The 24,977-nt window shown below is 35.7% G+C and overlaps 1 protein-coding gene across 3 annotated transcripts in view; it reads right to left on the bottom strand.

Annotated features, from left to right (window-relative positions):
- Window positions 1-24,977, bottom strand: part of SMAD2 (SMAD family member 2) — a 104,333-nt gene that overhangs the window by 24,397 nt on the left and 54,959 nt on the right. For 2 of the 3 annotated variants that reach the window (XM_067699159.1, XM_067699160.1), the window contains exons 4-7: window positions 21,403-21,492; window positions 20,160-20,353; window positions 19,216-19,350; window positions 16,765-16,839 (exon numbers count right to left, since the gene is read on the bottom strand). In XM_067699159.1, the coding sequence (XP_067555260.1) occupies window positions 16,765-16,839; window positions 19,216-19,350; window positions 20,160-20,353; window positions 21,403-21,492 (494 nt within the window). The remainder of the gene's footprint in view (window positions 1-16,764; window positions 16,840-19,215; window positions 19,351-20,159; window positions 20,354-21,402; window positions 21,493-24,977) is intronic. The other variant, XM_067699161.1, reaches the window with a different exon arrangement.

Raw genomic sequence — 24,977 nt, 5'->3', positions numbered from 1 at the left:
CAGCTGCCGGGGCAGGTGAGCGCTGGGCGCTGAGGCTCAGGCTTCGGAGGTCAGATCCCAGGGAGAGGACTGGGGTTGGCTGCATGAACACAGCCTGAAGGGGGCTAGTGCACCACAGCTAGCCAGGAGGGAGTCTAGGAAAAAGTCTGGACCTGCCTAAGAGGTAAGAGACCATTATTGTTTCAGGGTGAGCGAGGAGAGGGGATTCAGAGAAACACCTAAACGAGCTCCAGAGATGGGCTCAAGCCACAGCTATCAGCGCGGACCCCAGAGATGGGGATGAGACACTAACACTGCTGCTGCAGCCAACAAGAAGCCTGTGTGCGAGCACAGGTCACTATCCACACCTCCCCACCCGGGAGCCTGTGCAGCCCGCCACTGCCAGGGTCCCGTGATCCAGGGACAACGTCCCTGGGAGAACACATGGTGCGCCTCAGGCTGGTGCAACGTCACGCCGGCCTCGGCCACCGCAGGCTCGCCCCTCATTTTGTACCCCTCACTCCCCCGAGCCCGAGTGAGAAAGAGCCCCCTAATCATCTGCTCCTTTAACCCTGTCCTGTCTGGGCGGGGAACAGATGCCCTCAGGCAACCTACACGCAGAGGTGGAGCCAAATCCAAAGCTGAGCCCCTGGGAGCTGTGCGAACAAAGAAGAGAGGCAGCTGCTCCCAGCAGCCTCGGGAGCAGCGGATTAAATCTCCACAGTCAACTTGATGTATCCTTCATCTGTGGAATACCTGAATAGACAACAAATAATCCCAAAATTGAGGTGACGGACTTTGGGAGCAACTACAGGCTTGGGGTTTGCTTTCTGCATCTAATTTGTTTCTGGTTTTATGTTATTCTTAGTTTAGTATTTAGAGTTTATTATCATTGGTAGATTTGTTCATTGATTTGGTTGCTCTCTTCCTTTTTAAATTTTTTTTATATATATATATATTTTCCTTTTTCTCATTTTGTGAGTATGTGTAAGCTTCTTTGTGTGGTTTTGTCTATATAGTTTTGCTTTTGCCATTTGTCCTAGGGTTCTGGCTGTCCTTTTGTTTTTCTTTTTTAATATAGTTTTTAATGCTTGTTATCATTGGAGAATTTGTTTTTTGGTTTGGTTGCTCTCTGCTTTCTTTCTCTCTTTTTTTTTTACTTCCTAGTTTTTTTATTTTTAATAATTTTTTTCTATTTTAATAACTTTATTTTATTTATTTATTTTCCTACTTTCTAATTTTTTCTTCTCTCCCTTTTCTTCTGAGCCGTGTGGCTGACAGGGTCTTGGTACGATGGTCGGGTGTCAGGCCTGAGCCTGTGAGGTGGGAGAGCCAAGTTCAGGACATTAGTCCACCAGAGACCTCCTGGCCCCACGGAATATCGAACAGGGAAAGGTTTCCCAGAGATCTCCACCTCAACGCTAAGACCGAGCTGCACTCAACAACCAGCAAGCTACAGTGCTGGACACCCTATGCCAAACAACTAGCAAGACAGGAACACAAAACCACCAATTAGCAGAGAGGCTGCCTAAAATGGTAAGTTCACAAACACCCCAAAACACACCACTGGACGTGGCCCTGCCCACCAGAAAGACAAGATCCAGCCTCATCCACCAGAACATGGGTGCCAGTCCCCTCTACCAGGAAGAGGTACACAACCCACTGAAACAACCTTACCCACTGGGAGCAGACACCAAAAACAACGGGAACTATGAACCTGCAGCCTGTGAAACACAGACCCCAAACACTGTAAGTTAAGCAAAATGAGAAGACAGAGAAATACACAGCAGATGCACAAGGGGAACACCCACCAGACCAAACAAATGAGGAGGAAACAGGCAGTCTACCTGAAAAAGACTTCAGAGTAATGATAGTAAAGATGATCCAAAATCTTGGAAACAGAATGGGGAAAATACAAGAAATATTTAACAAGGACCTAGAAGACCTAAAGAACACACAAACAATGATGAACAACACAATAAATGAAATTAAAAATTCTCTAGAAGAAATCAATAGCAGAATAACTGAGGCAGAAGAACGGGTAAGTGACCTGGAAGATAAAATAGTGGAAATAACTACCGCAGAGCAGAATAAAGGAAAAAGAATGACAAGAATTGAGGACAATCTGAGAGACGTCTGGGACAGCATTAAACACACCAACATTCGAATTACTGGGGTCCCAGAAGAAGGTATTAAAAAAGGGACTGAGAAAATATTTGAAGAGATTATAGTTGAAAACTTCCCTAATATGGGAAAGAAAATAGTCAATCAAGTTCAGGAAGCACAGAGAGTCCCAAACAGGATAAATTCAAGGAGGAACACGCCAAGACACATTTTAATCAAACTATCAAAAATTAAATACAAAGAAAAAATATTAAAAGCAGCAAGGGAAAAGCAACAATTAACATACAAGGGAATCCCCATAAGGTTACCAGTTGAACTTTCAGCAGAAACTCTGCAAGCCAGAAGGGAGTGGCAGGACATATTTAAAGTGATGGAAGAGAAAACCCTACAACCAAGATTACTCTACCCAGCAAGGATCTCATGAAGATTCGATGGAAGAATTAAAACCCTTACAGACAAGCAAAAGCTAAAAGAATTCAGCACCAGCAAACCAGCTATACAACAAATGCTAAAGGAACTTCTCTAGGCAGGAAACACAAGAGAAGGAAAAGACCTACAATAACAAACCTAAAACAATTAAGAAAATGGTTAACAGGAACATACATATCGATAGTTACCTTAAACGTAAATGGATTAAATGCTGCATCCAAAAGATACAGACTGGCTGAACGGATAAAAAAAGAAGACCCTTATATATGCTGTCTACAAGAGACCCACTTCAGACCTAGGGACACATACACACTGAAAGTGACAGGATTGAAAAAGATATTCCACGCAAATGGAAATCAAAAGAAAATTGGAGTAGCAAATCTCATATCAGACAAAACAGACTTTGAAATAAAGACTATTACAAGAGATAAGGAAGGACACTACATAATGATCAAGGATCAATCCAAGAAGAAGATATAACAATTGTAAATATATATGCACCCAACATAGGAGCACCTCAATACTTTAGGCAAATGCTAAGAGCCATAAAAGGGGAAACTGAAGGTAACACAATCACAGTAGGGGATTTCAACACCCCACTTTCACCAATGGACTGATCATGCAAAACGAAAATAAATAAGGAAACACTAGCTTTAAATGATACATTAAACAAGAGGGACTTAACTGATATTTATAGGACATTCCATCCAGCAGATTACACTTTGTTCTCAAGTGCTCATGGAACATTCTCCAGGAGAGACCATATCGAGGGTCACAAATAAACCCTTGGTAAATTTAAGAAAACTGAAATCATATCAAGTATCTTATCCGACCACAACACTATGAGACTGGATATCAATTACAGGAAAAAATGTGTAATAAATACAAATACATGGAGGCTAAACAATACACTACTAAATAACCAAGAGATCATTGAAGAAATCAAAAAGGAAACCAAAAAATACCTAGAGACAAATGACAATGAAAACACAATGATCCAAAACCTATGGGATGCAGTAAAAGCATTTCTAAGAGGGAAGTTTATAGCTATACAAGCCTACCTCAAGAAACCTCTCAAATAAACAATCTAAACTTACACCTAAAGGCACTAGAGAAAGAAGAACTAACAAAATACAAAGTCAGCAGAAGGAAAGAAATCATACAGATCAGATCAGAAATAAAGGAAAAAGAAATGAAGGAAATGATAGCAAAGATCAATAAAACTAAAAGCTGGTTCTTTGAGAAGATAAACAGAATTGATAAGCTATTAGCCAGATTCATCAAGAAAAAAAGGGAGAAGACTCAAATCAATAGAATTAGAAATGAAAAAGGAGAAGTAACAACTGACACTGCAGAAATACAAAGGATCATGAGAGATTACTACAAGCAACTATATGACAATAAAATGGACAACCTGGAAGAAATGGACAAATTCTTAGAAATGCACAACCTTCTGAGACTGAACCAGGAAGAAATAGAAAATATAAACAGACTAATCACAAGCACTGAAACTGAGACTGCGATCAAAAATTTTCAAACGAACAAAAGCCCAGGACCAGACAGCTTCACAGGCAAATTCTATCAAACATTTAGAGAAGAGCTAACACCTATCCTTCTGAAACTCTTCAAAACACAGCAGAGGGAGGAACACTCCCAAACTCATTCTACGAGGCCACCATCATCCTGATACCAAAACCAGACAAACATGCCACAAAAAAAGAAAACTACAAACCAATATCACTGATGAACACAGATGCAAAAATCCTCAACAAAATACTAGCAAACAGAATCCAGCAGCACATTAAAAGGATCACACACCATGATGAAGTGGGGTTTATCTCAAGAATGCAAGGATTCTTCAATGTACACAAATCAATCAATGTGATAAGCCAAATTAACAACCTGAAGGAGAAAAACCTTATGATCATCTCAACTGACGCAGAAAAAGCTTCTGACAGTATTCAACACCCATTTATCATACAAACCCTCCAGAAAGTAGGCACAGAGGGAACTTACCTCAACATAATAAAGGGCATATATGACAAACCCACAGCCAACATCATTCTCAATGGTGAAAAACTGAAACCATTTCCTCTAAGATAGGAAACAAGACAAGGATGTCCACTCTCGCCAATATTATTCAACATAGTTTTGGAGGTTTTAGCCACAGCAACCAGAGAAGAAAGAGAAATAAAAGGAATCCAAATCGGAAAAGAAGAATTAAAGCTGTCACTGTTTGCCGATGGCATGATACTATACATAGAGAATCCTAAAGATGCCACCAGAAAGATACTAGAGCTAATCAATTAATTTGGTAAAGTAGCAGGATACAAAATTAATGCACAGAAATCTCTTGCATTCCGATACAGTAATGATGAGAAACCTGAAAGAGAAATTAAGGAAACACTCCCATTTATCATTGCAACAAAAAGAATAAAATACCTAGGAATAAACCTACCTAAGGAGACAAAAGACCTGTATGCAGAAAACTATAAGACACTGATGAAAGAAATGAAAGATGATACAAACGGAGAGATATACCATGTTCTTCGATTGGACGAATCAATATTGTGAAAATGACTATACTACCCAAAGCAATCTAGAGATTCAATGCAATCCCTATCAAACTACCAACAGCATTTTTGACAGAACTACAACAAAAAAATTTCACAATTTGTATGGAAACACCAAAGACCCAGATTAGCCAAAGCAATCTTGAGAAAGAAAAACGGAGCTGGAAGAATCAGGATCCCTAACTTCAGACTATACTAAAAACGTACAGTAATCAAGGCAGTATGGTATTGGCACAAAAATAGAAATATAGATCAATAGAAAAGGATAGAAAGCCCAGAGATAAACCCATGCACACATGGTCACCTTATCTTTGATAAAGGAGGTAAGAATATAAGATAAACTCATGCACATATGGTCACTTTATCTTTGATAAAAGAGGTTAAGAATATACAGTGGAGAAAAGCCATCCTCTTCAGTAAGTGGTACTGGGTAAACTGGACAGCTACACGGAAAAGAATGAAATTAGAACACTCCCTAACACCATACACAAAAATAAACTCAAAATGGATTAAAGACCTAATAAAGGGCAGACACTATAAAACTTTTAGAGGACAACATAGGCAGAACACTCTATGATATAAATCAAAGCAAGGTCCTTTTTGACCCACCTCCTAGAGAAATGGAAATAAAAACAAAAATAAACAAATGGGACCTAATGAAATTTACAAGCTTTTGCACAGCAAAGGAAACCATAAACAAGATGAAAAGACAACCCTCAGGATGGGAGAAAATATTTGCAAATGAAGCAACTGACAAAGGATTAATCTCCAAAATATATAGGCAGCACATGCAGCTCAGTATCAAAAAAAACAAACAACCCAATCCAAAAATGGGCAGAAGACCTAAACAGAAATTTCTCCAAAGAAGATATACAGATTGCCAACAAACACATGAAAGGATTCTCAACATCACTTATTATTAGAGAAATGCAAATCAAAGCTACAATGAGTTATCACCTCACACTGGTCAGAATGGCTATCATCAAAGAAATCTACAAACAATAAATGCTGGAGAGGGTGTGGAGAAAAGGTAACCCTCTTGCACTGTTGGTGGGAACGTAAACTGATACAGCCACTACGGAGAACAGTATGGAGGTTCCTCAAAAAACTCAAAATAGGACTACCATATGACAGAGCAATCCCCTTACTTGGCATATACCCTGAGAAAACCATAACTCAAAAAAAGAGTCATGTACCACAATGTTCACTGCAGCTTTATTTACAATAGCCAAGACATGGAACCAACCAAAGTGTCCATCTTAGTGTCAACCTAAGATGAATGGATAAAGAATATGTATATATATACATATATACAATGGAATATAACTCAGCCATAAAAAGAAACGAAATTGAGTTATTTGTACTGAGGTGGATGGATCATACAGAGTGGAGTAAGTCAGAAAGAGAAAAACAAATACTGTATGCTAACACATATATATTAAATCTTAAAAAAAAAAAAGGTTCTGAAGAACCTTGGGGCTAGACAGGAATAAAGATGCAGACATAGAGAATGGACTTCAGGACATGGGGAGGGGGAAGGGTAGGCTGGGAGGAAATGAGAGAGTGGCATGGACATATATACACTACAAAATGTAAAACAGATAGCTATTGGAAAGCAGCTGCATAGCACAGGGAGATCAGCTCATTGCTCTTTGCCCACCAAGAGGGGTGGGATAGGGAGGGTGAGAGGGAGACGCAAGAGAGAGGCCATATGCGGATAGATGTATATGTATAGCTCATTCACTTTGTTATACAGCAGAAACTAACACACCATTATGAAGCAATTATGCTCCAATAAAGATGTTGAATAATAATAATAATAATGAAAAATAACTTATTAAAACTTTTGGTATGAAGCTAAAGTACGGCTTAGAGGGAAATTTTAATTTTAAATGCTTACATTAGAAAAGAATTAATGACCAGTCACTCCCATCAGGAAACGTGCACAATCCTCTTAGATAGCCTCATCCAGCAGAGGGCAGACAGCAGAAGCAAGAAGAACTACAATCCTGTAGCCTGTGGAACAAAAACCACATTCACAGAAAGGTAGACAAGATGAAAAGGCAGAGGGCTATATACCAGATGAAGGAACAAGATAAAACCCCAGAAAAACAACTAAATGAAGTGGAGATAAGCCAGCTTCAAGAAAAAGAATTTAGAATAATGATAGTGAAGATGATCCAGGACCTCGGGAAAAAAAATGGAGGCAAAGATCAAGAAGGTGCAAGAAATGTTTAATAAAGACCTAGAAGAATTAAAGAACAAACAGAGATGAACAATACAATAACTGAAATGACAAACACACTACGAGGAATCAACAGCAGAATAACTGAGGCAGAAGAACGGATAAGTGACCTAGAAGACAAAATGGTGGAATTCACGGCTGCAGAACAGAATAAAGAAAAAAGAATGAAAAGAAATGAAGACAGCCTAAGAGACCTCTGGGACAACATTAAACACAACAACATTCGCATTATTGGGGTCCCAGAAGGAGAAGAGAGAGAGAAAGGACCCGAGCAAATATATGAAGAGATTATAGTCTAAAACTTCCCTAACACGGGAGAGGAAACAGCCACCCAAGTCCAGGAAGCACAGACAGTCCCATACAGGATAAACCCAAGGAGAAAGACACCGAGACACACAGTAATCAAACTGGCAAAAATTAAATACAAAGAAAAATTATTGAAAGCAGCAAGGGAAAAACGACAAATAACATATAAAGGAGCTCCTATAAGGTTAACAGCTGATTTCTCAGCAGAAACTCTACAAGCCAGAAGGGAGTGGCATAACATATTTAAAGTGATGAAAGGGAAGAATCCACAACCAAGATTACTCTACCCGGCAAGGATCTCATTCAGATTTGATGGAGAAATCAAAAGCTTTACAGACAAGCAAAAGCTAAAAGAATTCAGCCCCCACAAACCAGCTCTACAACAAATGTTTAGGAACTTCTTCTCTAAGTGGGAAACACAAGAGAAGAAAAGGACCTACAAAAACAAACCCAAAACAATTAAGAAAATGGTCATAGGAACATACATATCGATAATTACCTTAAACGTGAATGGATTAAATGCCCCAATCAAAAGGCAGAGGCTCACTGAATGAATACAAAAACAAGACCCACACATATGCTGTCTCTACAAGAGACCCACTTCAGACCTAGGGACACATACAGACTGAAAGTGAGGGGATGGAAAAAGATATTCCATGCAAATGGAAATCAAAAGAAAGCTGAAGTAGCAATACTCACATCAGATAAAACAGACCTTAAAATAAAGAATGTTATAGGAGACAAGGAAGGACACGACATAATGATCAAGGGATCAATCCAAGAAGAAGATATAAAATTATAAATATATATGCACCCAACATAGGAACACATCAATACATAAGGCAAGTGCTAAAAACTATAAGAGGAAATCGACAGTAACACAATAATAGGGGGGGACTTTAACACCTCACTTATACCAATGGACAGATCATCCAGACAATTAATAAGGAAACACAAGCTTTAAATGACACAATAGGCTTCCCTGGTGGCACAGTGGTTGAGAGTCCGCCTGCCGATGCAGGGGACACGGGTTCGTGCCCCGGTCCGGGAGGATCCCACATGCCGCGGAGCAGCTGGGCCCGTGAGCCATGGCCACTGAGCCTGTGCTCCGGAGCCTGTGCTCCACAACGGGAGAGGCCACAACAGTGAGAGGCCTGCGTACCGCAAAAAAAAAAAAAAAAAAAAAATGACACAATAGACCAGATAGATTTAATTGATATTTATAGGACATTGCATCCAAAAACTGCAGATTATACTTTCTTCTCAAGTGCACATGAAACATTCTCCATGATGGATCACATTTTAGGTCACAAATGAAGCCTCAGTAAATTTAAGAAATTGAAATCATATCAAGCATCTTTTCTGACCACAACACTATGAGATTAGAAATCAATTACAGAGAAAAAAAGTTAAAAAAACCCACAAGCACATAGAGGCTAAACAATACATTACTAAATAACCAAGAGATCACTGAAGAAATCAAAGAGGAAATCAAAAAATACCTAGAGACAAATGACAATGAAAACATGACGATCCAAAACCTACGGGATGCAGCAAAAGCAGTTCTAAGAGGGAAGTTTACAGGAATACAATCCTACCTAAAGAAACAACAAACATCTCAAATAAACAATCTAACCTAACACCTAAAGGAACTAGAGAAAGAAGAACAACCAAAACCCAAAGTTAGTAGAAGGAAAGAAATCATAAAGATCAGAGCAGAAATAAATGAAATAGAGACAAAGAAAACAATGGCAAAGATCAATAAAACTAAAAGCTGGTTCTTTGAGAGGATAAACATAAACCATTAGCCAGACTCATCAAGAAAAAGAGGGAGAGGACTCAAAATAATAAAATTTGAAATGAAATAGAAGAAGTTACAACAGACACCGCAGAAATACAAAGCAGCCTAAGAGAATACTACAAGCAACTCTATGCCAATAAAATGGACAAATTCTGAGAAAGGTATAACCTTCCAAGACTGAACAAGGAAGAAACAGAAAATATGAGCAGACCAATCACAAGTAATGAAATTAAAACTGTGATTAAAAATCTTCCAACAAACAAAATTTCAGGACCAGATGGCTTCACAGGTGAATTCTATCAAACATTTAGAGAAGAGCTAACACCAATCCTTCTCAAACTCTTCCAAAAAATTGCAGAGGAAGGAACACTCCCAAACTCATTCTATGAGCCCACCATCACCCTGATATCAAAACCAAACATACTACAAAAAAAGAAAACTACAGACCAATATCACTGATGAATATAGATGTAGAAATCCACAACCAAAGACTAGCAAACAGAATCCAACAACACATTAAAAGGATCATACACCATGATCAAGTGGGATTTATCCCAGGAATGCAAGGATTCTTCAATATACACAAATCAATCAATGTGATACACCATATTAACAAACTGAAGAAGAAAAACCATATCATCTCAATAGACACAGAAAAAGCTTTTGACAAAATTCAACACCCATTTACGATAAAAACTCTCCAGAAAGTGGGCATAGAAGGAACCTACCTCAACAAAATAAAGCCCATATACGACAAACCCACAGCAAATACCATTCTCAATGGTGAAAAACTGAAAGCATTTCCTCTAAGATCAGGACCACAACACGGATGTGCACTCTCGCCACTACTATTCAACATAGTTTTGGAAGTCCTAGTCACGGCGATCAGAGAAGAAAAAGAAATAAAGGGAATACAAATTGGAAAAGAAGTAATACTGTCACTGTTTGCAGATGACATGATACTACACATAGAGAATCCTAAAGATGCCACCAGAAAGATACTAGAGCTAATCAATGAATTTGGTAAAGTTGCAGGATACAAAATTAATGCACAGAAATTTCTTGCATTCCTATACACTAATGATGAAAAATCTGAAAGAGAAATTAAGGAAACACTCCCATTTACCACTGCAACAAAAAGAATAAAATACCTAGGAATAAACCTACGTAGGGAGACAAAAGACCTGTACACAGAAAACTATAAGACACTGATGAAAGAAATGAAAGATGATACAAACAGATGGAGAGATATAGCATGTTCTTGGACTGGAAGAATCAATATTGTGAAAATGACTATACTACCCAAAGTAATCTGCAGATTCAACTCAATCCCTATCAAATTACCAATGGAATTTTTCTAGAACTAGAACAAAAAATCTTAAAATTTGTATGGAGACACAAAAGACTCCGAATAACCAGAGCAGTCTTAAGGGAAAAAACGGAGCTGGAGGAATCAGACTCCCTGACTTCAGACTATACTACAAAACTACAGTAATCAAGACAATATGGTACTGGCACAAAAGCAGAAATATAGATCAATGGAACAGGATAGAAAGCCCAGAGATAAACCCACACACCTATGGTCAACTAATCTATGACAAACGAGGCAAGGATATACAACGGAGAAAAGACAGTGTCTTCAATAAGTGGTGCTGGGGACACTGGACAGCTAGTTTCATGTACATGTAAAAGAACGAAATTCAAACACTCCCTAACACCATACACAAAAATAAACTCAAAATGCATTCGAGACCTAAATATAATACCTGACACTATAAAACTCTTAGAGGAAAACATAGGAAGAACACTCTTTGACATAAATCACAGCAAGATCTTTTTAGATCCATCTCCTAGAGTAATGGAAATAAAAACAAACAAATGGGACCTAATGAAACTTAAACGCTTTTGCACAGCAAAGGAAACTACAAACAAGACAAAAAGAAAACCCTCAGAATGGGAGAAAATATTTGCAAACGAATCAACAAAGATTAATCTCCAAAATATGTAAACAGCTCATGCAGTTCAATATTAAAGAAACAAACAACCCATCCAAAAATGGGCAGAAGACCTAAATAGACATTTCTCCGAAGAAGACATACAGGTGGCAAAGAAGCACATGAAAAGCTGCTCGACATCACTAATTATTAGAGAAATGCAAATCAAAACTACAATGAGGTTTCACCTCACACCAGTCAGAATGGGCATCACCAGAAAATCTCCAAACAATAAAAGCTGGAGAGGCTGTGGAGGAAAGGGAACACTCTTGCACTGTTGGTGGGAATGTAAATGGATACAGGCACTATGGAGAACAGTATGGAGGTTCTTTAAAAAACTAAAAAATTACCGTATGACCCAGCAATCCCACTACTGGGCATATACCCTGAGAAAACCATAATTCAAAAAGAGTCATGTACCAAAATGTTCATTGCAGCTCTATTTATAATAGCCAGGACATGGAAGCAACCTAAATGCCCATCGACAGACGAATGGATAAAGAAGATGTGGTACATATATACAATGGAATATTACTCAGCCATAAAAAGGAACGAAATTGGGTCATTTGTAGAGACGTGGATGGATCTAGAGACTGTCATATACAGTGAAGTCAGTCAGAAAGAGAAAAACAAATATCGTATATTAACGCATATATGTGGAACCTAGAAAAATGGTACAGATGAACCGGTTTGCAGGGCAGAAATTGAGATACAGATGTAGAGAAGAAACGTATGGACACCAAGGGGTGAAAGTGGCTGGGGGGCGGAAGGGGGTGATGAATTGGGAGATTGGGATTGACATATATACACTAATATGTATAAAATGGATAACTCATAAGACACTGCTGTGTAAAAAAATAAACAAAATTAAATAAATAATGTATAGAGGCTCAGACAAGAAAAAAAGAATCAATCGAAAAAAATACAAAAGAATCAATGACCTAAATTTAAGCTACAAGGATCTAAAATGACCAAATTAAATGGGAAGTAAGTAGAAGAAAATAATGCAGAATAGAAATAAAATCAAGCAGTAAAAAGGCAAACACAAGAGAAAAGTTTAAGAAGCCAAAAACTGGTTCTTTAAAAATATTAACTGATAAAGCCCCTGCAAGACTTATCAAGAATAAAAGAGAAACGTCAAACTATCAACATTTTAAGTAAAAAATGGGTCATCAAGATTTACTTGATATTGCAGACAACAAGAGGATAACAGATTAGAAATAACTTTATAGCAATAAAATCTACCATTCAGATGAACAAAATATCTTATAAGACACAAGTTAGCACACCAACACAAAAAATTGAAAATCTAAATAACTCTCAATTTAAAAAACCCTTCGCTATAAATGATGGCTTCTCTGGTAGAAGCTATCAAGTGTTTAAGGAAGAATTAATTCCAATCCTATGCAGTCTTTCAGAAAATATTAGAAAACCTCATCCAATATATTTTGATCCCAGCATAATTATGATATTGAAACTACAGAAAAACATTACAAGAAAACTAAAGACCAAAATCTCTCATAAACATAGATGTGAAAATCCTTTTAAGAACATTAGCAAATCAAATCCATAAATATTTTAAAAGTATAATTTATCATAACCAAATAAGGTCAAAATTCATTTGTTATTAGAAAAATCATTTAGTGGAATTCACTCAAGAAGAGTAAAACTGTATTATCTTCTCAATAGATGCAGAAAAAGTATGGGCAAAATTCCACAGCCACTCATTACAAACACTCAGAACGCTAGGAACAGAATGGAAAATCCTCAATCTGATAAAGATAATCTATTAAAAATCTATAATTAACATCTAACTTATTGGGGGAATTATTAAATGTATTCCCCCTATGATCAAGAACAATGCAAAAATATCCATTCTTAGTATTTCTATTCAATAGTTTACTGTAGGTCTCAGCCAGAACAGAAAAAGAAGAAAGCATAAAGATTAGAAAGCAAGAAGTAAAACTGTCTTTATTTAAGAGATGGCAAGGTAGTATGTATAGAAAATCTTAGGCATCTACAGAATACTAGATACAAAAAGTGATTTTAGCAAAGTTCAGGAAAAAAGATCAACATACAAAAATCAAATTTTATTCTATATCCTAGGAAAAAACAATTAAAAATAAAATTGAAAAATAAACATTTACAATAGCATGAAAAGGTTAAAACAGTGAAGAATGCATCTAATGACAGAAATGCTATATATCTATGCTAAAAACTGTAAAACACTGCACAGATGGCATAGCCAATAAGACCACTACCTTTAAGTTCTCAAACCTGACCCTCCGTTCTTGACAAATAACCTTATTTTCCTATTTTATTTAGAAGATTGTAGTCATGAAGATTAAACTGCTTCTGCTTCTGGATCTCAGTCCCTCAATTTACTTCTAATTTTCATGCAATCAAGTTTCTTCCTTTTTCTTAATGGTTAATTCATCCTTTTATATTTTCTTTAAATATACTCACATAGTATTTACTGTAAATTAGGAACATTTAACTTCTTTACAAAAATTAACTATTAACAACCCTATGGGTTTGGTACTATAATTATTCCTAATTTACAAATAAGGAAACTGTGTGCCTCGGTCATCTAGCTAGTATATAGCAGAGGGACAATTCAAACTCAGGTAGTCTAGTTCAGAGTCCAACCATACTATCCTGCCGCTATGCATTTGGTTAGAGAAGCTGTCTCCTAAGTGGGGTATGTGAACCTTGTCTAGGGGTATACAAAATGACTGGCTTGCAAGAAAAAAAAATTAGAACTAAATCAAACTTATATTTCTTGTGATGTTCAGCCTGATCCTTAATGTCCACAAACTTTAAAGAATGAAGGCTTGACCGGAGAAATTTTTAAAAAAAGAAAAAGCAAAGCGAAAAATAACAGGTACTTGTTCATACAGTTCTGTATTCTGCATTATTTGTCCTACAGTTACTTTTTTGTTTGTTTATATTTATTTATTTATTTTGGTGGGGGAGGGTCACACAGCTAGATCTTAGTTCCCCGACCAGGGATTGAACCCATGCCTCCTGCAGTAGAAGCGGAGTCCTAACTACTGGACTGCCAGAGAATTCTCCTCTGGTTACCCTTTTAAAAAATATTAACTCCTTCTGTTCCAGCAGAGCTTGAAAGATCAATTTAATTATGTCCTTCCCTCAGGGAAGGTATGGACCAGAGTTTAAAAACAGGTTAATTTTGTTCTAAATTGGGACCCTGCATCAGTCAGAAAATTCTTCCCATGGCACTGAGAGAACAATAGATAGCAGGTAGAAGACTGGTATTTAAACCAACTTTTAGCATCTCATGAATCAAATATTCACACTGTTACTGTCATTACACTAAATAATTTTAAATGTGTCATTTTGAAAAGACAGTAACATTTCCCCCCACTGAAACAGAATTAGAAATATTAGGTTATGTTCAAAGCTAGCTCCAAAACACTGAATTCATTTTAGTTGATTCAGCTTATTATCCACTTTTAGATTTTGACCATTATCATAACCAATGATTATATTCATCTTATTGTTCTTCCCATGTTTCAGCTATATTATAGAATAGGCATTTGTGCACTAACTGGAATCCTTATGGCCTTTTGTGCCTGGCTTCTTTCACCTAATATAATGCTTTCAAGGTTCATCAATGTTGTAGCATGCATCAGTACTTCATTCCTTTATATGGCTGAATAATATTCTAACGTATGGATATAAATCATTTAATTTATCCATTAATCATTTGATAGACAGTTTGGGTTGTTTCCAATTTTGGGCTACTATGAATAATGCTTACATGAACATTTGTTTACAAGTTTAATGTGGACATGTGTTCAATTTTCTTGGGTGAAATTGCTGGGTCTATTGTTATACTATATTTAACTTTGAGGAATAGCAAATCTTTCCAAGGTAACTGAACCATTTTACATTCCCATTAGCAACATATGAAGACTCCAACTTCTCCAATCTTCATTGAGACTTCCCCCCTTTTTGATTATAGCCATTCTAGAGGGTGTGAAGTGATATGTCATTATGGTTTTGATTTGCATTTCCTTGATGATTAATGATGTCATTAGGGCATACTTTTATTGGCATTCACTTCTAAGTGTCACAGTAGCAACTGTCCATCAACATGACTGATTTAGGAATACAGTTCTTTGACACACATGCATTTCTTAGGAAGATATATTCGGAAATCTAAATGTCATTTGCCGTAAGATATTTGCATTAAGATGTATAATATAGGGAATTCCCTGGAGGTCCAGTGGTTAGGACTCTGCGCTTTCACTGCTGAGGGCAGGGAACTAAGATCCCACAAGCTGCACGGCCAAAAAAAAATTTTTTTTTAAAAACATACGTTATTTCCAATGATCATCATCTACTTTTCTTGGTTATCTACTATTTTGAAAAGCTATAAGTATGATTAGCTATAGCAGAAACTTCCTCACTTGGGAGTCTAAATAATGGAAGAATTTAAACAACAGAATTATTGTAAAAGCCAACCACCCCAGCCCCCACCATGTAAAAAATAACTTAGATTATCATAACTGCAGAATGCTTTAGTATAAACTGTGTAGAAAAGCGGATGCTATAATTTGGGAGGTTGTGATATTAAGGTGTCCAATCCTTAAGATATAACCAGGGTGAAATAGATCAAAACATACAATTACAATGACATCACAGCTATTTCACTGGTGACCTGTTAGTTCTGATGGGTTATATACATTTTATTACATAACAACTGTTTTAAAGCTTTGATGTGTGTAATATCTATTACACGTCAATTTTTTCTTCACTGTGTTTTAAGCTGATAGCTAAATATTAGAAATTAATTGCATTAGGTCAGGTACAATATACAAGGCATTTTGTGTAAACAATCTACTATAATTCAGAACTCACTAGTAAGTTAAAAGAGCACTGAAAAGCTGATCCCCATCTCTTACTTCCAAGTTCCTCTGAAAGCCTGTTATTGGGATAATTAATTAGAATCTTTCATCACAAAGACATTTATTCATAGAGTACCTAAAACTTTAAACAGAAGCACAGAATATCAATATTTTAAAAAGAAAAGTGAGTGTTCTCCCATTTTTATTTGTTTACTCTAATAAGAGAAAATTCTAACAATTATTCTGCAGAGTAGCATACGTTAATCTTTCACTGACTCCTCTCTCTGATGATTCAAATATGATTATTAAATCAAGATGATTCTTTTTTTTGATATGTCCCAACTTCTCTAAATGTAAGGGTTATGAATAACTCTAGTGAGTTTCCAACAAGGCAAAAATGTGTATCTAATTACTGAGGAATTTTCAAAAATATTTTTACCTGTATCCATACTTTGGTTCAACTGTTGATCACTTGTTTCTCCATCTTCACTGATATATCCAGGAGGTGGCGTTTCTAAAAAAGTTTAGAACAAATCACGTACAGGTTCAATTTAATCTCATGGCCTTTTCTCCCAGCTACCAAAGATAACCAACAAATCACTCCAAATAACATAGGAATGTTACATAACATCTCTATAAAAAGCAATATTGGATACTGAGGGCTTAAGATTCAGGTTCTGATCCAAACCTTATAGGTGAATCCTTAAAACTTACTTGTAATATAATTGAGCTCTCTGTGCATATTTTCTTAGCTATTATTTACATATCTGGCTCATTGTCATATGTGTATTTTCTGGGGCAAGAGCCAAAAACATAACTTCAAAGATGCCTCAGTTCTGATCGGTATGTTTCAAAGAATCTAGTACCCATAATTATGATTATTTTTTAACCTAATGGCCATCATGGATGGGTACTTAAGAGATGATTAAAGGACACACAACACAGGCAAACAAGATTTTGGATTACAAAATAATACAGGCTTACATCTTACATTAGGTTCTATAGGGCAAAATATGGTAATATAGTTCAGGAATGGTCTAGCTTGAATTCTACCTAAAAAGTATATTGCTCCATGATTGCTAACCAGTAAATCTTGAATGCTTGAGGCAGAAAATTAAATTCAAATACAGACTGCTACACAAAACTGAGGCAAACTACTTCCTGAAAATACTTAAGATTCTAATGTGCCATTTCCAATATGGTTTATGAACAAAATGTTTATATTCAGGAAGCATCTGAATATCTGAATAAACTTCATGTAAAATAAAAACATTTATACAATTTTACCAATTATAATTTCAAGGAGGAAAAAATAAGTTTAAATGATGTGGGTTAAAGGCTTCCTTCATAAACTTTTTATAATCTCTCTTCAATAAGCTAACTATAAATTTTAACTTAAGTATCAAACTTTTCTTTTTAAGTGTCAGTACCCCAAAATTTTTAATGTGAGAATAAAATAAATTCTTTCATACACTCGAACAACAAAGAATACAAAAATAAGAATAAATACCATTACGTGCTATTTTAAAAGTTAAAGCAAATTAAAAAAAAGAGCTGAGCTTTGCCAGTTTAACCACTCATGTCTCAAAGGTCTAAAGAGGAAGAAATACTGAACTGATAAATATGTTATCTTTTTTCATTTTTCTCCATTATTAGTTATCTATAAAATAATAAACAACAAAGGTACTAGTGTTTTCGAGGAAATGTTAAAATTTCTTTCGCGATGGAATAAAAAGCGAATCCCAAGGTTTTGCTGTCAGTTGGAGCTGGGTAAAGCCCCACTGTCCAGAAAAGCAGATAGGTGTAATCCACTTGTGATTTTCTACTTTGTAAAATGCCCAAATCTAAACAAGTAAAGACGACAGGGAAAATAAGCCCAAACATCTCCACAAGTGAAAGCCACTAAACATTCTAACACCCTCCATATAATTATTGGGTAGGTGTCTTACAAGAGTGTATGCTTACACCTCAGTTTCCTAAGTATTGTTGAATTATACTAATTCCCAGTGATCAGAGACTTAAGTACTCCCTCACCCAAAACACTACCCACAACCCACACGTAACCACTTCCAGTCAAATTCTTCTCCCTACTAAATGCCCTTTGTTCATCCTCCTTCCCCTCACCCTGGCCTCCACTCTCCACAACATCTTTGCCCTGTCCTAACTTTTCAAAATGTTGGTTTCCCAGCTACCCAAAAAACAGCTTTAAATCCTCTTTTGGAATAGAACAGTAGTAAAAGAAAAAAGCATTAAAATAATCAGAAAACACTTTCTAACCTTAAAATTAGCTATTTTTAAAAATCCTTCCTTTTCCTTATGTTTTCAAAATTATCTCCAATGAACAAGCATTATTTCCATGATGAGACAAAGCAATTTTTTAAATGTAGTTGAAACTCCAAGTTCCTTACATATTTTCAGTTGTATAAAATAAACATAAGAGCGGAATAGATAAATATTACACAAGGAGAAAAAAGACACTAAAAAAATCCTATGTATAGCTAAATGCTCAATCTTTTACCTTTAGTTTGTGCTAGGAAAAAAAAAACAAAAAAAAAGGAAACAGACAAAAAAGGAAGAAATTATTAGCTGTTGTCCTAACAAACAGTGAAAACTAAAAGAGTAGTTTCCATATCATGGGATATTACTGGACATATAATATAATAGAGCAGAATTTGAGAACCATGCAGTTCATTTATTTATCAGCATTACTGAGTCCCAGATGAAAAACAACTAAAACAGAGGTTTTCTGATTTTCAGCACAACATACGTGTTGCTATGTCTGTAGAACTAAAAATTGTAAAAAGCCAAACCATAATTTATTAATACTTGAACATTTATGAACAAAATTTGTATCTATCCCAAATTTTAGGAGATTCTGAGGCAAAAATACCTGGGATATAATTACTCTGTGGCTCAATTCCCGCTGGGAAATTAGTGTTTTCTGGAATGGAGTGGGTATAATCATCCAGAGGTGGTAGTTCTGTTAAGATCTCAGTATGCCGTGGCACTAACACCGGAGGCAAAACTAAAAGAGTAAAAGAAATCCAAGTCAATGGCAGAGCAAAGGGGAGGGTGACACCTGTATTAAAAGTTTTCATTAATTTTTGAAGTTTAGGATCCACCTACTTGGCATTATTTGGCTATTGAGAAATTGACAAACCTGATTATGATTTTAACTTGTCATAGTCCACAATCTAAATCTCCAAGTTCCAATTTATCTTGTACTTTTGGGGACAAAGTGATCCTGGTAATATTATATTACCACAGAAGTTCATAAATCCTCATCGGAAAGGTTGCAGAAACATTTGTAAAATCAGATTTGGGGTATTTTTTGAAAATATAGCTGTATTCTTTTAGTTTCAAGTATACAGTATAAGTATACAGTTCAAGTATACAGCTAAGTAAATTGAAAGTCCTGCTATGAGTTTTACCGAACTGCTTAGATGCAAATGATGTCATTAAAGTACATCAAAAAAACAAAGAGCAAAATTACTGAAAACAGGTAGTACAGCAGACAAGTAATAAGACATATCATTCAGTTCTAAGCAGACTGTGTATCTGTGGGATTAGAATTTCCTAGACATGTATTTTGATGTGAAATGCTTGCTATTCCAAGAAACTAAGATATCTTTCCCTCTAAGATATATTTTCCCATAACATGTGTTAAAAAACTTAAAAGTATTTTTAATTACTGCCAAAAAAATATACTGAATTTAAGGTAATTTATTAGTTTTATACCAAAATTTCCCTGGGTCAATTAGGTATAAGAGTACCTAATACACTTAAGTTCAAGCATTTAATTAAAACAAGGGGAAAAAAATCTACTTCTCCTACCTGGTGTCTCAACTCTCTGGTAGTGGTAAGGGTTTACACATACTTCATCCTTTTTAAGATTAAAAGCATATTCGCAGTTTTCAATTGCCTTGAGTTCATGATGACTGTGAAGATCAGGCCAGCGCCATAATCGGCAATATATTACATGCGGCAGTCCTTTCCGATGAGATACCTGAAGACGACCATCAAGAGACCTATTGGGAAGCAAGGGAAAAGACAGGTGGGAACTTCAAAAAAAAAAATGTTCTCAATTGAGATAAATTAGTACAATAAGAGCATAAAGAAAGGAATGACAGACGTTTAGTTAGTTTTAGTGAGTACAAGGAAGAAAAATGTGTTATCTAATGGATCTCATATAAAAGTAAGCAGCAACACTAGGGTATGTTTCTTATAAATATGCTACATAAATGACTCAAATGTCAATGAACGGGTAACCGCTTGGGGAAAAAGTGATTTTTTAAAAAAAGTATCATATAGCTATACTTGAAAAACTTTTGTCAACAACTTCCATCTTTAGTGAATCAAACTCTTATTTAGGGAGGCTTTTAAGGGCATTATTTCTGTAGGTGACAGAATTGTCAAAAAAAGGAACTAGTGTGAAGAATGATAAATACCAACAATGATGTAAAAGTAACTTACTAAAACTAATGTAACTCATTACCCAGTTGTGATTGCTTTGAGTACTGAGGTATATTTCTACACAGCTCACACATAAATGCAGATGGTGATGAATATGATGAGATGAAATGGACCAATACCAATATGCTCAAAAAAGAGAATAAGGTGATAAAAAAAAGATAACATAAAAACGAGTTAGCCTGGCATTAATTGTGATATAAGGGGTTCAGTAAATAAGTATGTGCTTATTAGTATACAGATGAGATTTAGATGATAGCAAGAAATTTAGCAAAAAACTGGTTATGTATCTACTTAAAAATTAGGCCAACGACAGATTATAATCTAACCTCACACTAAAATGAGAATATAGTTATCAAAGTTTCTATTCTTTAGGGGATGCAATAATTTAAAAAAGATTCAAAACTAGAATTTCATTGATAAAACATCAGCTGAAACATTTAATATATTTTTAATACTGGCAAGCAGTTATTTTAAATGCCATGCCTTATTTTACATTAAGGAAACATCCAAGGCAAAATTATACTAAGCAACCCACTATAGGTCTTTACAAAACACCCTCCCTCCCACAAGATCTCTAGGATTCGATAGAGGGCAGAATATTCACCTGGTTTGTTCAGAGAAGCTGTAAAGGCCTGTTGTATCCCACTGATCTATCGTATTTGGTGTACTCAGTCCCCAAATTTCAGAGCAAGTGCTGTGCATAAATTGAAAAACAAAAAATTGATGTGAACATGGAAGCATGGTTATTCAAATTACCATGATGTAAAACATGGAAAATGTACAGAATACTTCCTTCACCCAGAAAATATACATTGCTTCACTTTTTCACAGGCATGTAGTGCTGGTTTCTATATTTTCTATATGAAGGAAGCCAATAAAATGGAACATGTGACTCCAGATAAGTTATGATTATGTTTTTAAAATGTGAACACCAATGCTCTCTAGCTTAATGAAATCAATACCTATGCCTTTTCCAATTTCTTCTACTCACAACGAAGGATCCTATGCCATTAGCCTTACTAACAGTGCTTCATTTTATAACCCAGTTTTTAAACAAAACTTATCTAAAAATGGATGTCAACTAGTATTTTTAATATAGGTAAAATTCCAATTGAAATAGACATATACCCACAGTTAAGATTTCCAGGTTATTTGTTTGAGATACATATATATTCAGTTTTACTGAAAATTATTATTGCTCTCTTATTACTGTAAAGGACACGGAAATGGATTTTGAAGTCATTCTAGTGCAGCATACTACCTTAAAAGTTTTAAGAAATTGCTATGAGGACTAAAGATACGTGAAAGGACAAAATTCATAAAAGATAGTATGAATATGACAAAGTTGCTCTATCTAGTTTTTCTCATTAATACACCTGAAAGGCATACACCAGAAAGATCTCAAAATTTTTCTTCCACATTTCTTTCCAGAACAAGGGCAGCCCAGAGATAAGTCTGCCTATTTTCCCTGCTACCACTTCATCTGTGGGAGAAGAGAAGAAAAGGAGAAAAGAACAGGTGCTTAAAAACAGTCTGGAATGGAACTAATGACAGCCAAAGGGGTCTCAGTTATAACTAAGTCATACTTTTAAAATTAGAGTCAAAAGATAATTTCTGAAACTCTATTCCATTTCTTACATATTACAAAATCATCAAAATTTAAAGGAAGAGAAAGAAATATTTCAAAACAACTTTTGAAAATCAAATTAAACAACTGGTTAAATTCCAGATGTATACTTTGCTAATGAGCTAACTCAATCAGCATTTCAAAGGGCACTGGTGAAAAGTGCTGTCTTCCTGTGGCTGGACAACACATCAAGTGGGCTGCGGGGTTTCAGGGCTTCAGGGCTACAGGGCCTTCTGCACAGTCACTGGGCTGCAGAAACATTTCACGCCGTGCTTTGGAGGCTACAGTAAGTATAATACTGGGTGGTTTTTAAAAATACATTTTCAGACACTTTCCAGCAGCTTTCTGAGACATTTTACAGATTCTCTTGGTTTTTAGGCTTCTAACTTCCACTTCTCAGACGACAAAAGTCAGAAAAAACCAAACTGGAGGATAATTCAGACCTTTCCTTTTTTCCCAAAGGTGTACTGACTAAACAACCATCACATAAATGGTCCTTTAATTCGGATATTTATCAAATATCTACTGGAAACATACAGCACCATGTAGTTTAAAACAATAAAATCAACTAAATTCTAGAGTCTCATGAATCCAAATTTAAACCTCAGAAGGAACAGTATGCATCTTACTCTTCTCTCTTTGAAAATAATTTGAGGAAAATGATTGATAAAAGAGTAGATAATGAGGCTATTCTGCTCTTATGAGACTAAAATGAACATTTCACTCAAGTTAACTCTGGAACTGACATGAGAACCAAAATGTAATAGGTCATGAAGAGCTTAAGTTGTGCTTTATTCAAGCCTTGAAATGTATCAGAGAACAATAAGCAGTAGTTGTTAAAAACAGGCAATCGATTTAGAGGCAGAAAGACCTAAATCCCAACTCTAACTCGGCCACTTTCCCACTGCCATCACAAGGTATATTTAAGCCTCAGTTCTACTGATCATTATAATCTCTCTCACACAAATTGGAAAGTTTATTTAAAAATAATAAATTTGCTTCTATCAAGTAAAATATTTCCTTGTTTATATATGAAAATTTTTCAAAGAATCAATTTATAACAAAATATACAAAGCACCTAGAATAAATGTAATTATAAATGTGTCAAAACTACACCAAGAAATATTTTAATTATTACTAAAGAACACAAAAATCAACTGAGCAAAGAGAAAAACATACATCTTCCTAGACAGGAAGATAACATCATAGCGATATCAGTTCTGTCAAATTTATATATCTGATGCACTCAATAAAAATTTTAAAAAATTGTTTAAGACCCTGATAAAATTACCTGAGATATAATGTATCAAAATAAACAAGAATGACCAGGAAAACTCTGACAAAGAAGAAACTGGCCATTACCAGATCCTGAAACACATTATAAATCCTCAGTAATGGAAATAGTATGCAATTAACAAAAGAATACACAAACAAAACAGAACAGAGATTCTGCCAGTAGAGTAGCCTCAATCAGGGAAATCTTCCTTTGGATAAAAATGAGAGCCTCTGAACAAAATATAATAAAATTAACTATTTGAAAATATAATAAAATCAACTATTTGATAACAGTGGAGAGAGACCAAAAACAGATACAAATTGAAGGGAAGTCAGCCTTTGTAAGGGGGGAACTGCACTGGATGCGAGCTGCATTTGTGTGGCTCTATATCCAAAGGCACCCCACAGTGTAAGCTACCCAGGGCAACTAGACCTTAAGCAGAAAACAGCAGTTTTAAGGACCTGCAGAATCAGAGGGTGGATTTGGGGCTGCTGGAAAGGCTGGAAAGAGAAGAGGGAAATCCCATAATGACGGAAGCCACGAAGGGAAAAAAAAATCTGAATAGGGGTATGAACTCTGCCCAGACCCTTAAACTATGCATGTGGGAGAGACTGCAGAGGCCTGCTGAAAACCAGTGCTTAAAAGTCTGAAAGAACTAAGCTGAGATTTCAGCTGTTTCTTTTCTCAGAGGCAGTTTGGACTCTGAGGTCACCCAAAACTATCTGTTAGAACAAAAATCAACATTCTTCAGAGAAAGATAAGAGAATTTAGTCTCTAAAATATTTTGTCCCAAATATCCAGTATAAAAATCACAAAATACTAAACATGAGAAGAAATAAGAAAATGTTACCCCCAGTAAAAACAGACCCCCAAGATGAATTAACAGACAAGAATTTTAAAGTAACTATTATGAATATGTTCGTGGACTTAATGAACAGATGGGAATCTCAGCTGAGTAATGGAAAATATAGAAACAAATTAAATGAAAACTCTAGAACTGAAAATTACAAAATCAGAAATTAAAAATTAACCTGATGGTTGGAGAAGACAGAAGAGTTGGTGAATTTGAAGATGGATCAATAGAAGTTATCTAATCAGAACTGAAATAAAAGACTGAATAACAAAATAAACAGTCTCAGTAACATGTGCAGTCCCAGAAAGAGGGGAAGCAAGAACAAGAAAAAAATTTTTAATTAATAATGGCTGAAAAATCTTCAACTTCAGTGAAAAACTAAACTTAAACTTCCAAGAAACTCAGTGAATACCAAGCAGTTTA

This window comes from Pseudorca crassidens, chromosome 12, assembly GCF_039906515.1.
Source record: "Pseudorca crassidens isolate mPseCra1 chromosome 12, mPseCra1.hap1, whole genome shotgun sequence".
Taxonomy (NCBI): Eukaryota; Metazoa; Chordata; class Mammalia; order Artiodactyla; family Delphinidae; genus Pseudorca; species Pseudorca crassidens.
The sequence above is the reverse complement of the archived record's forward strand: the minus strand, read 5'-3'. Positions and strand labels throughout refer to the sequence as shown.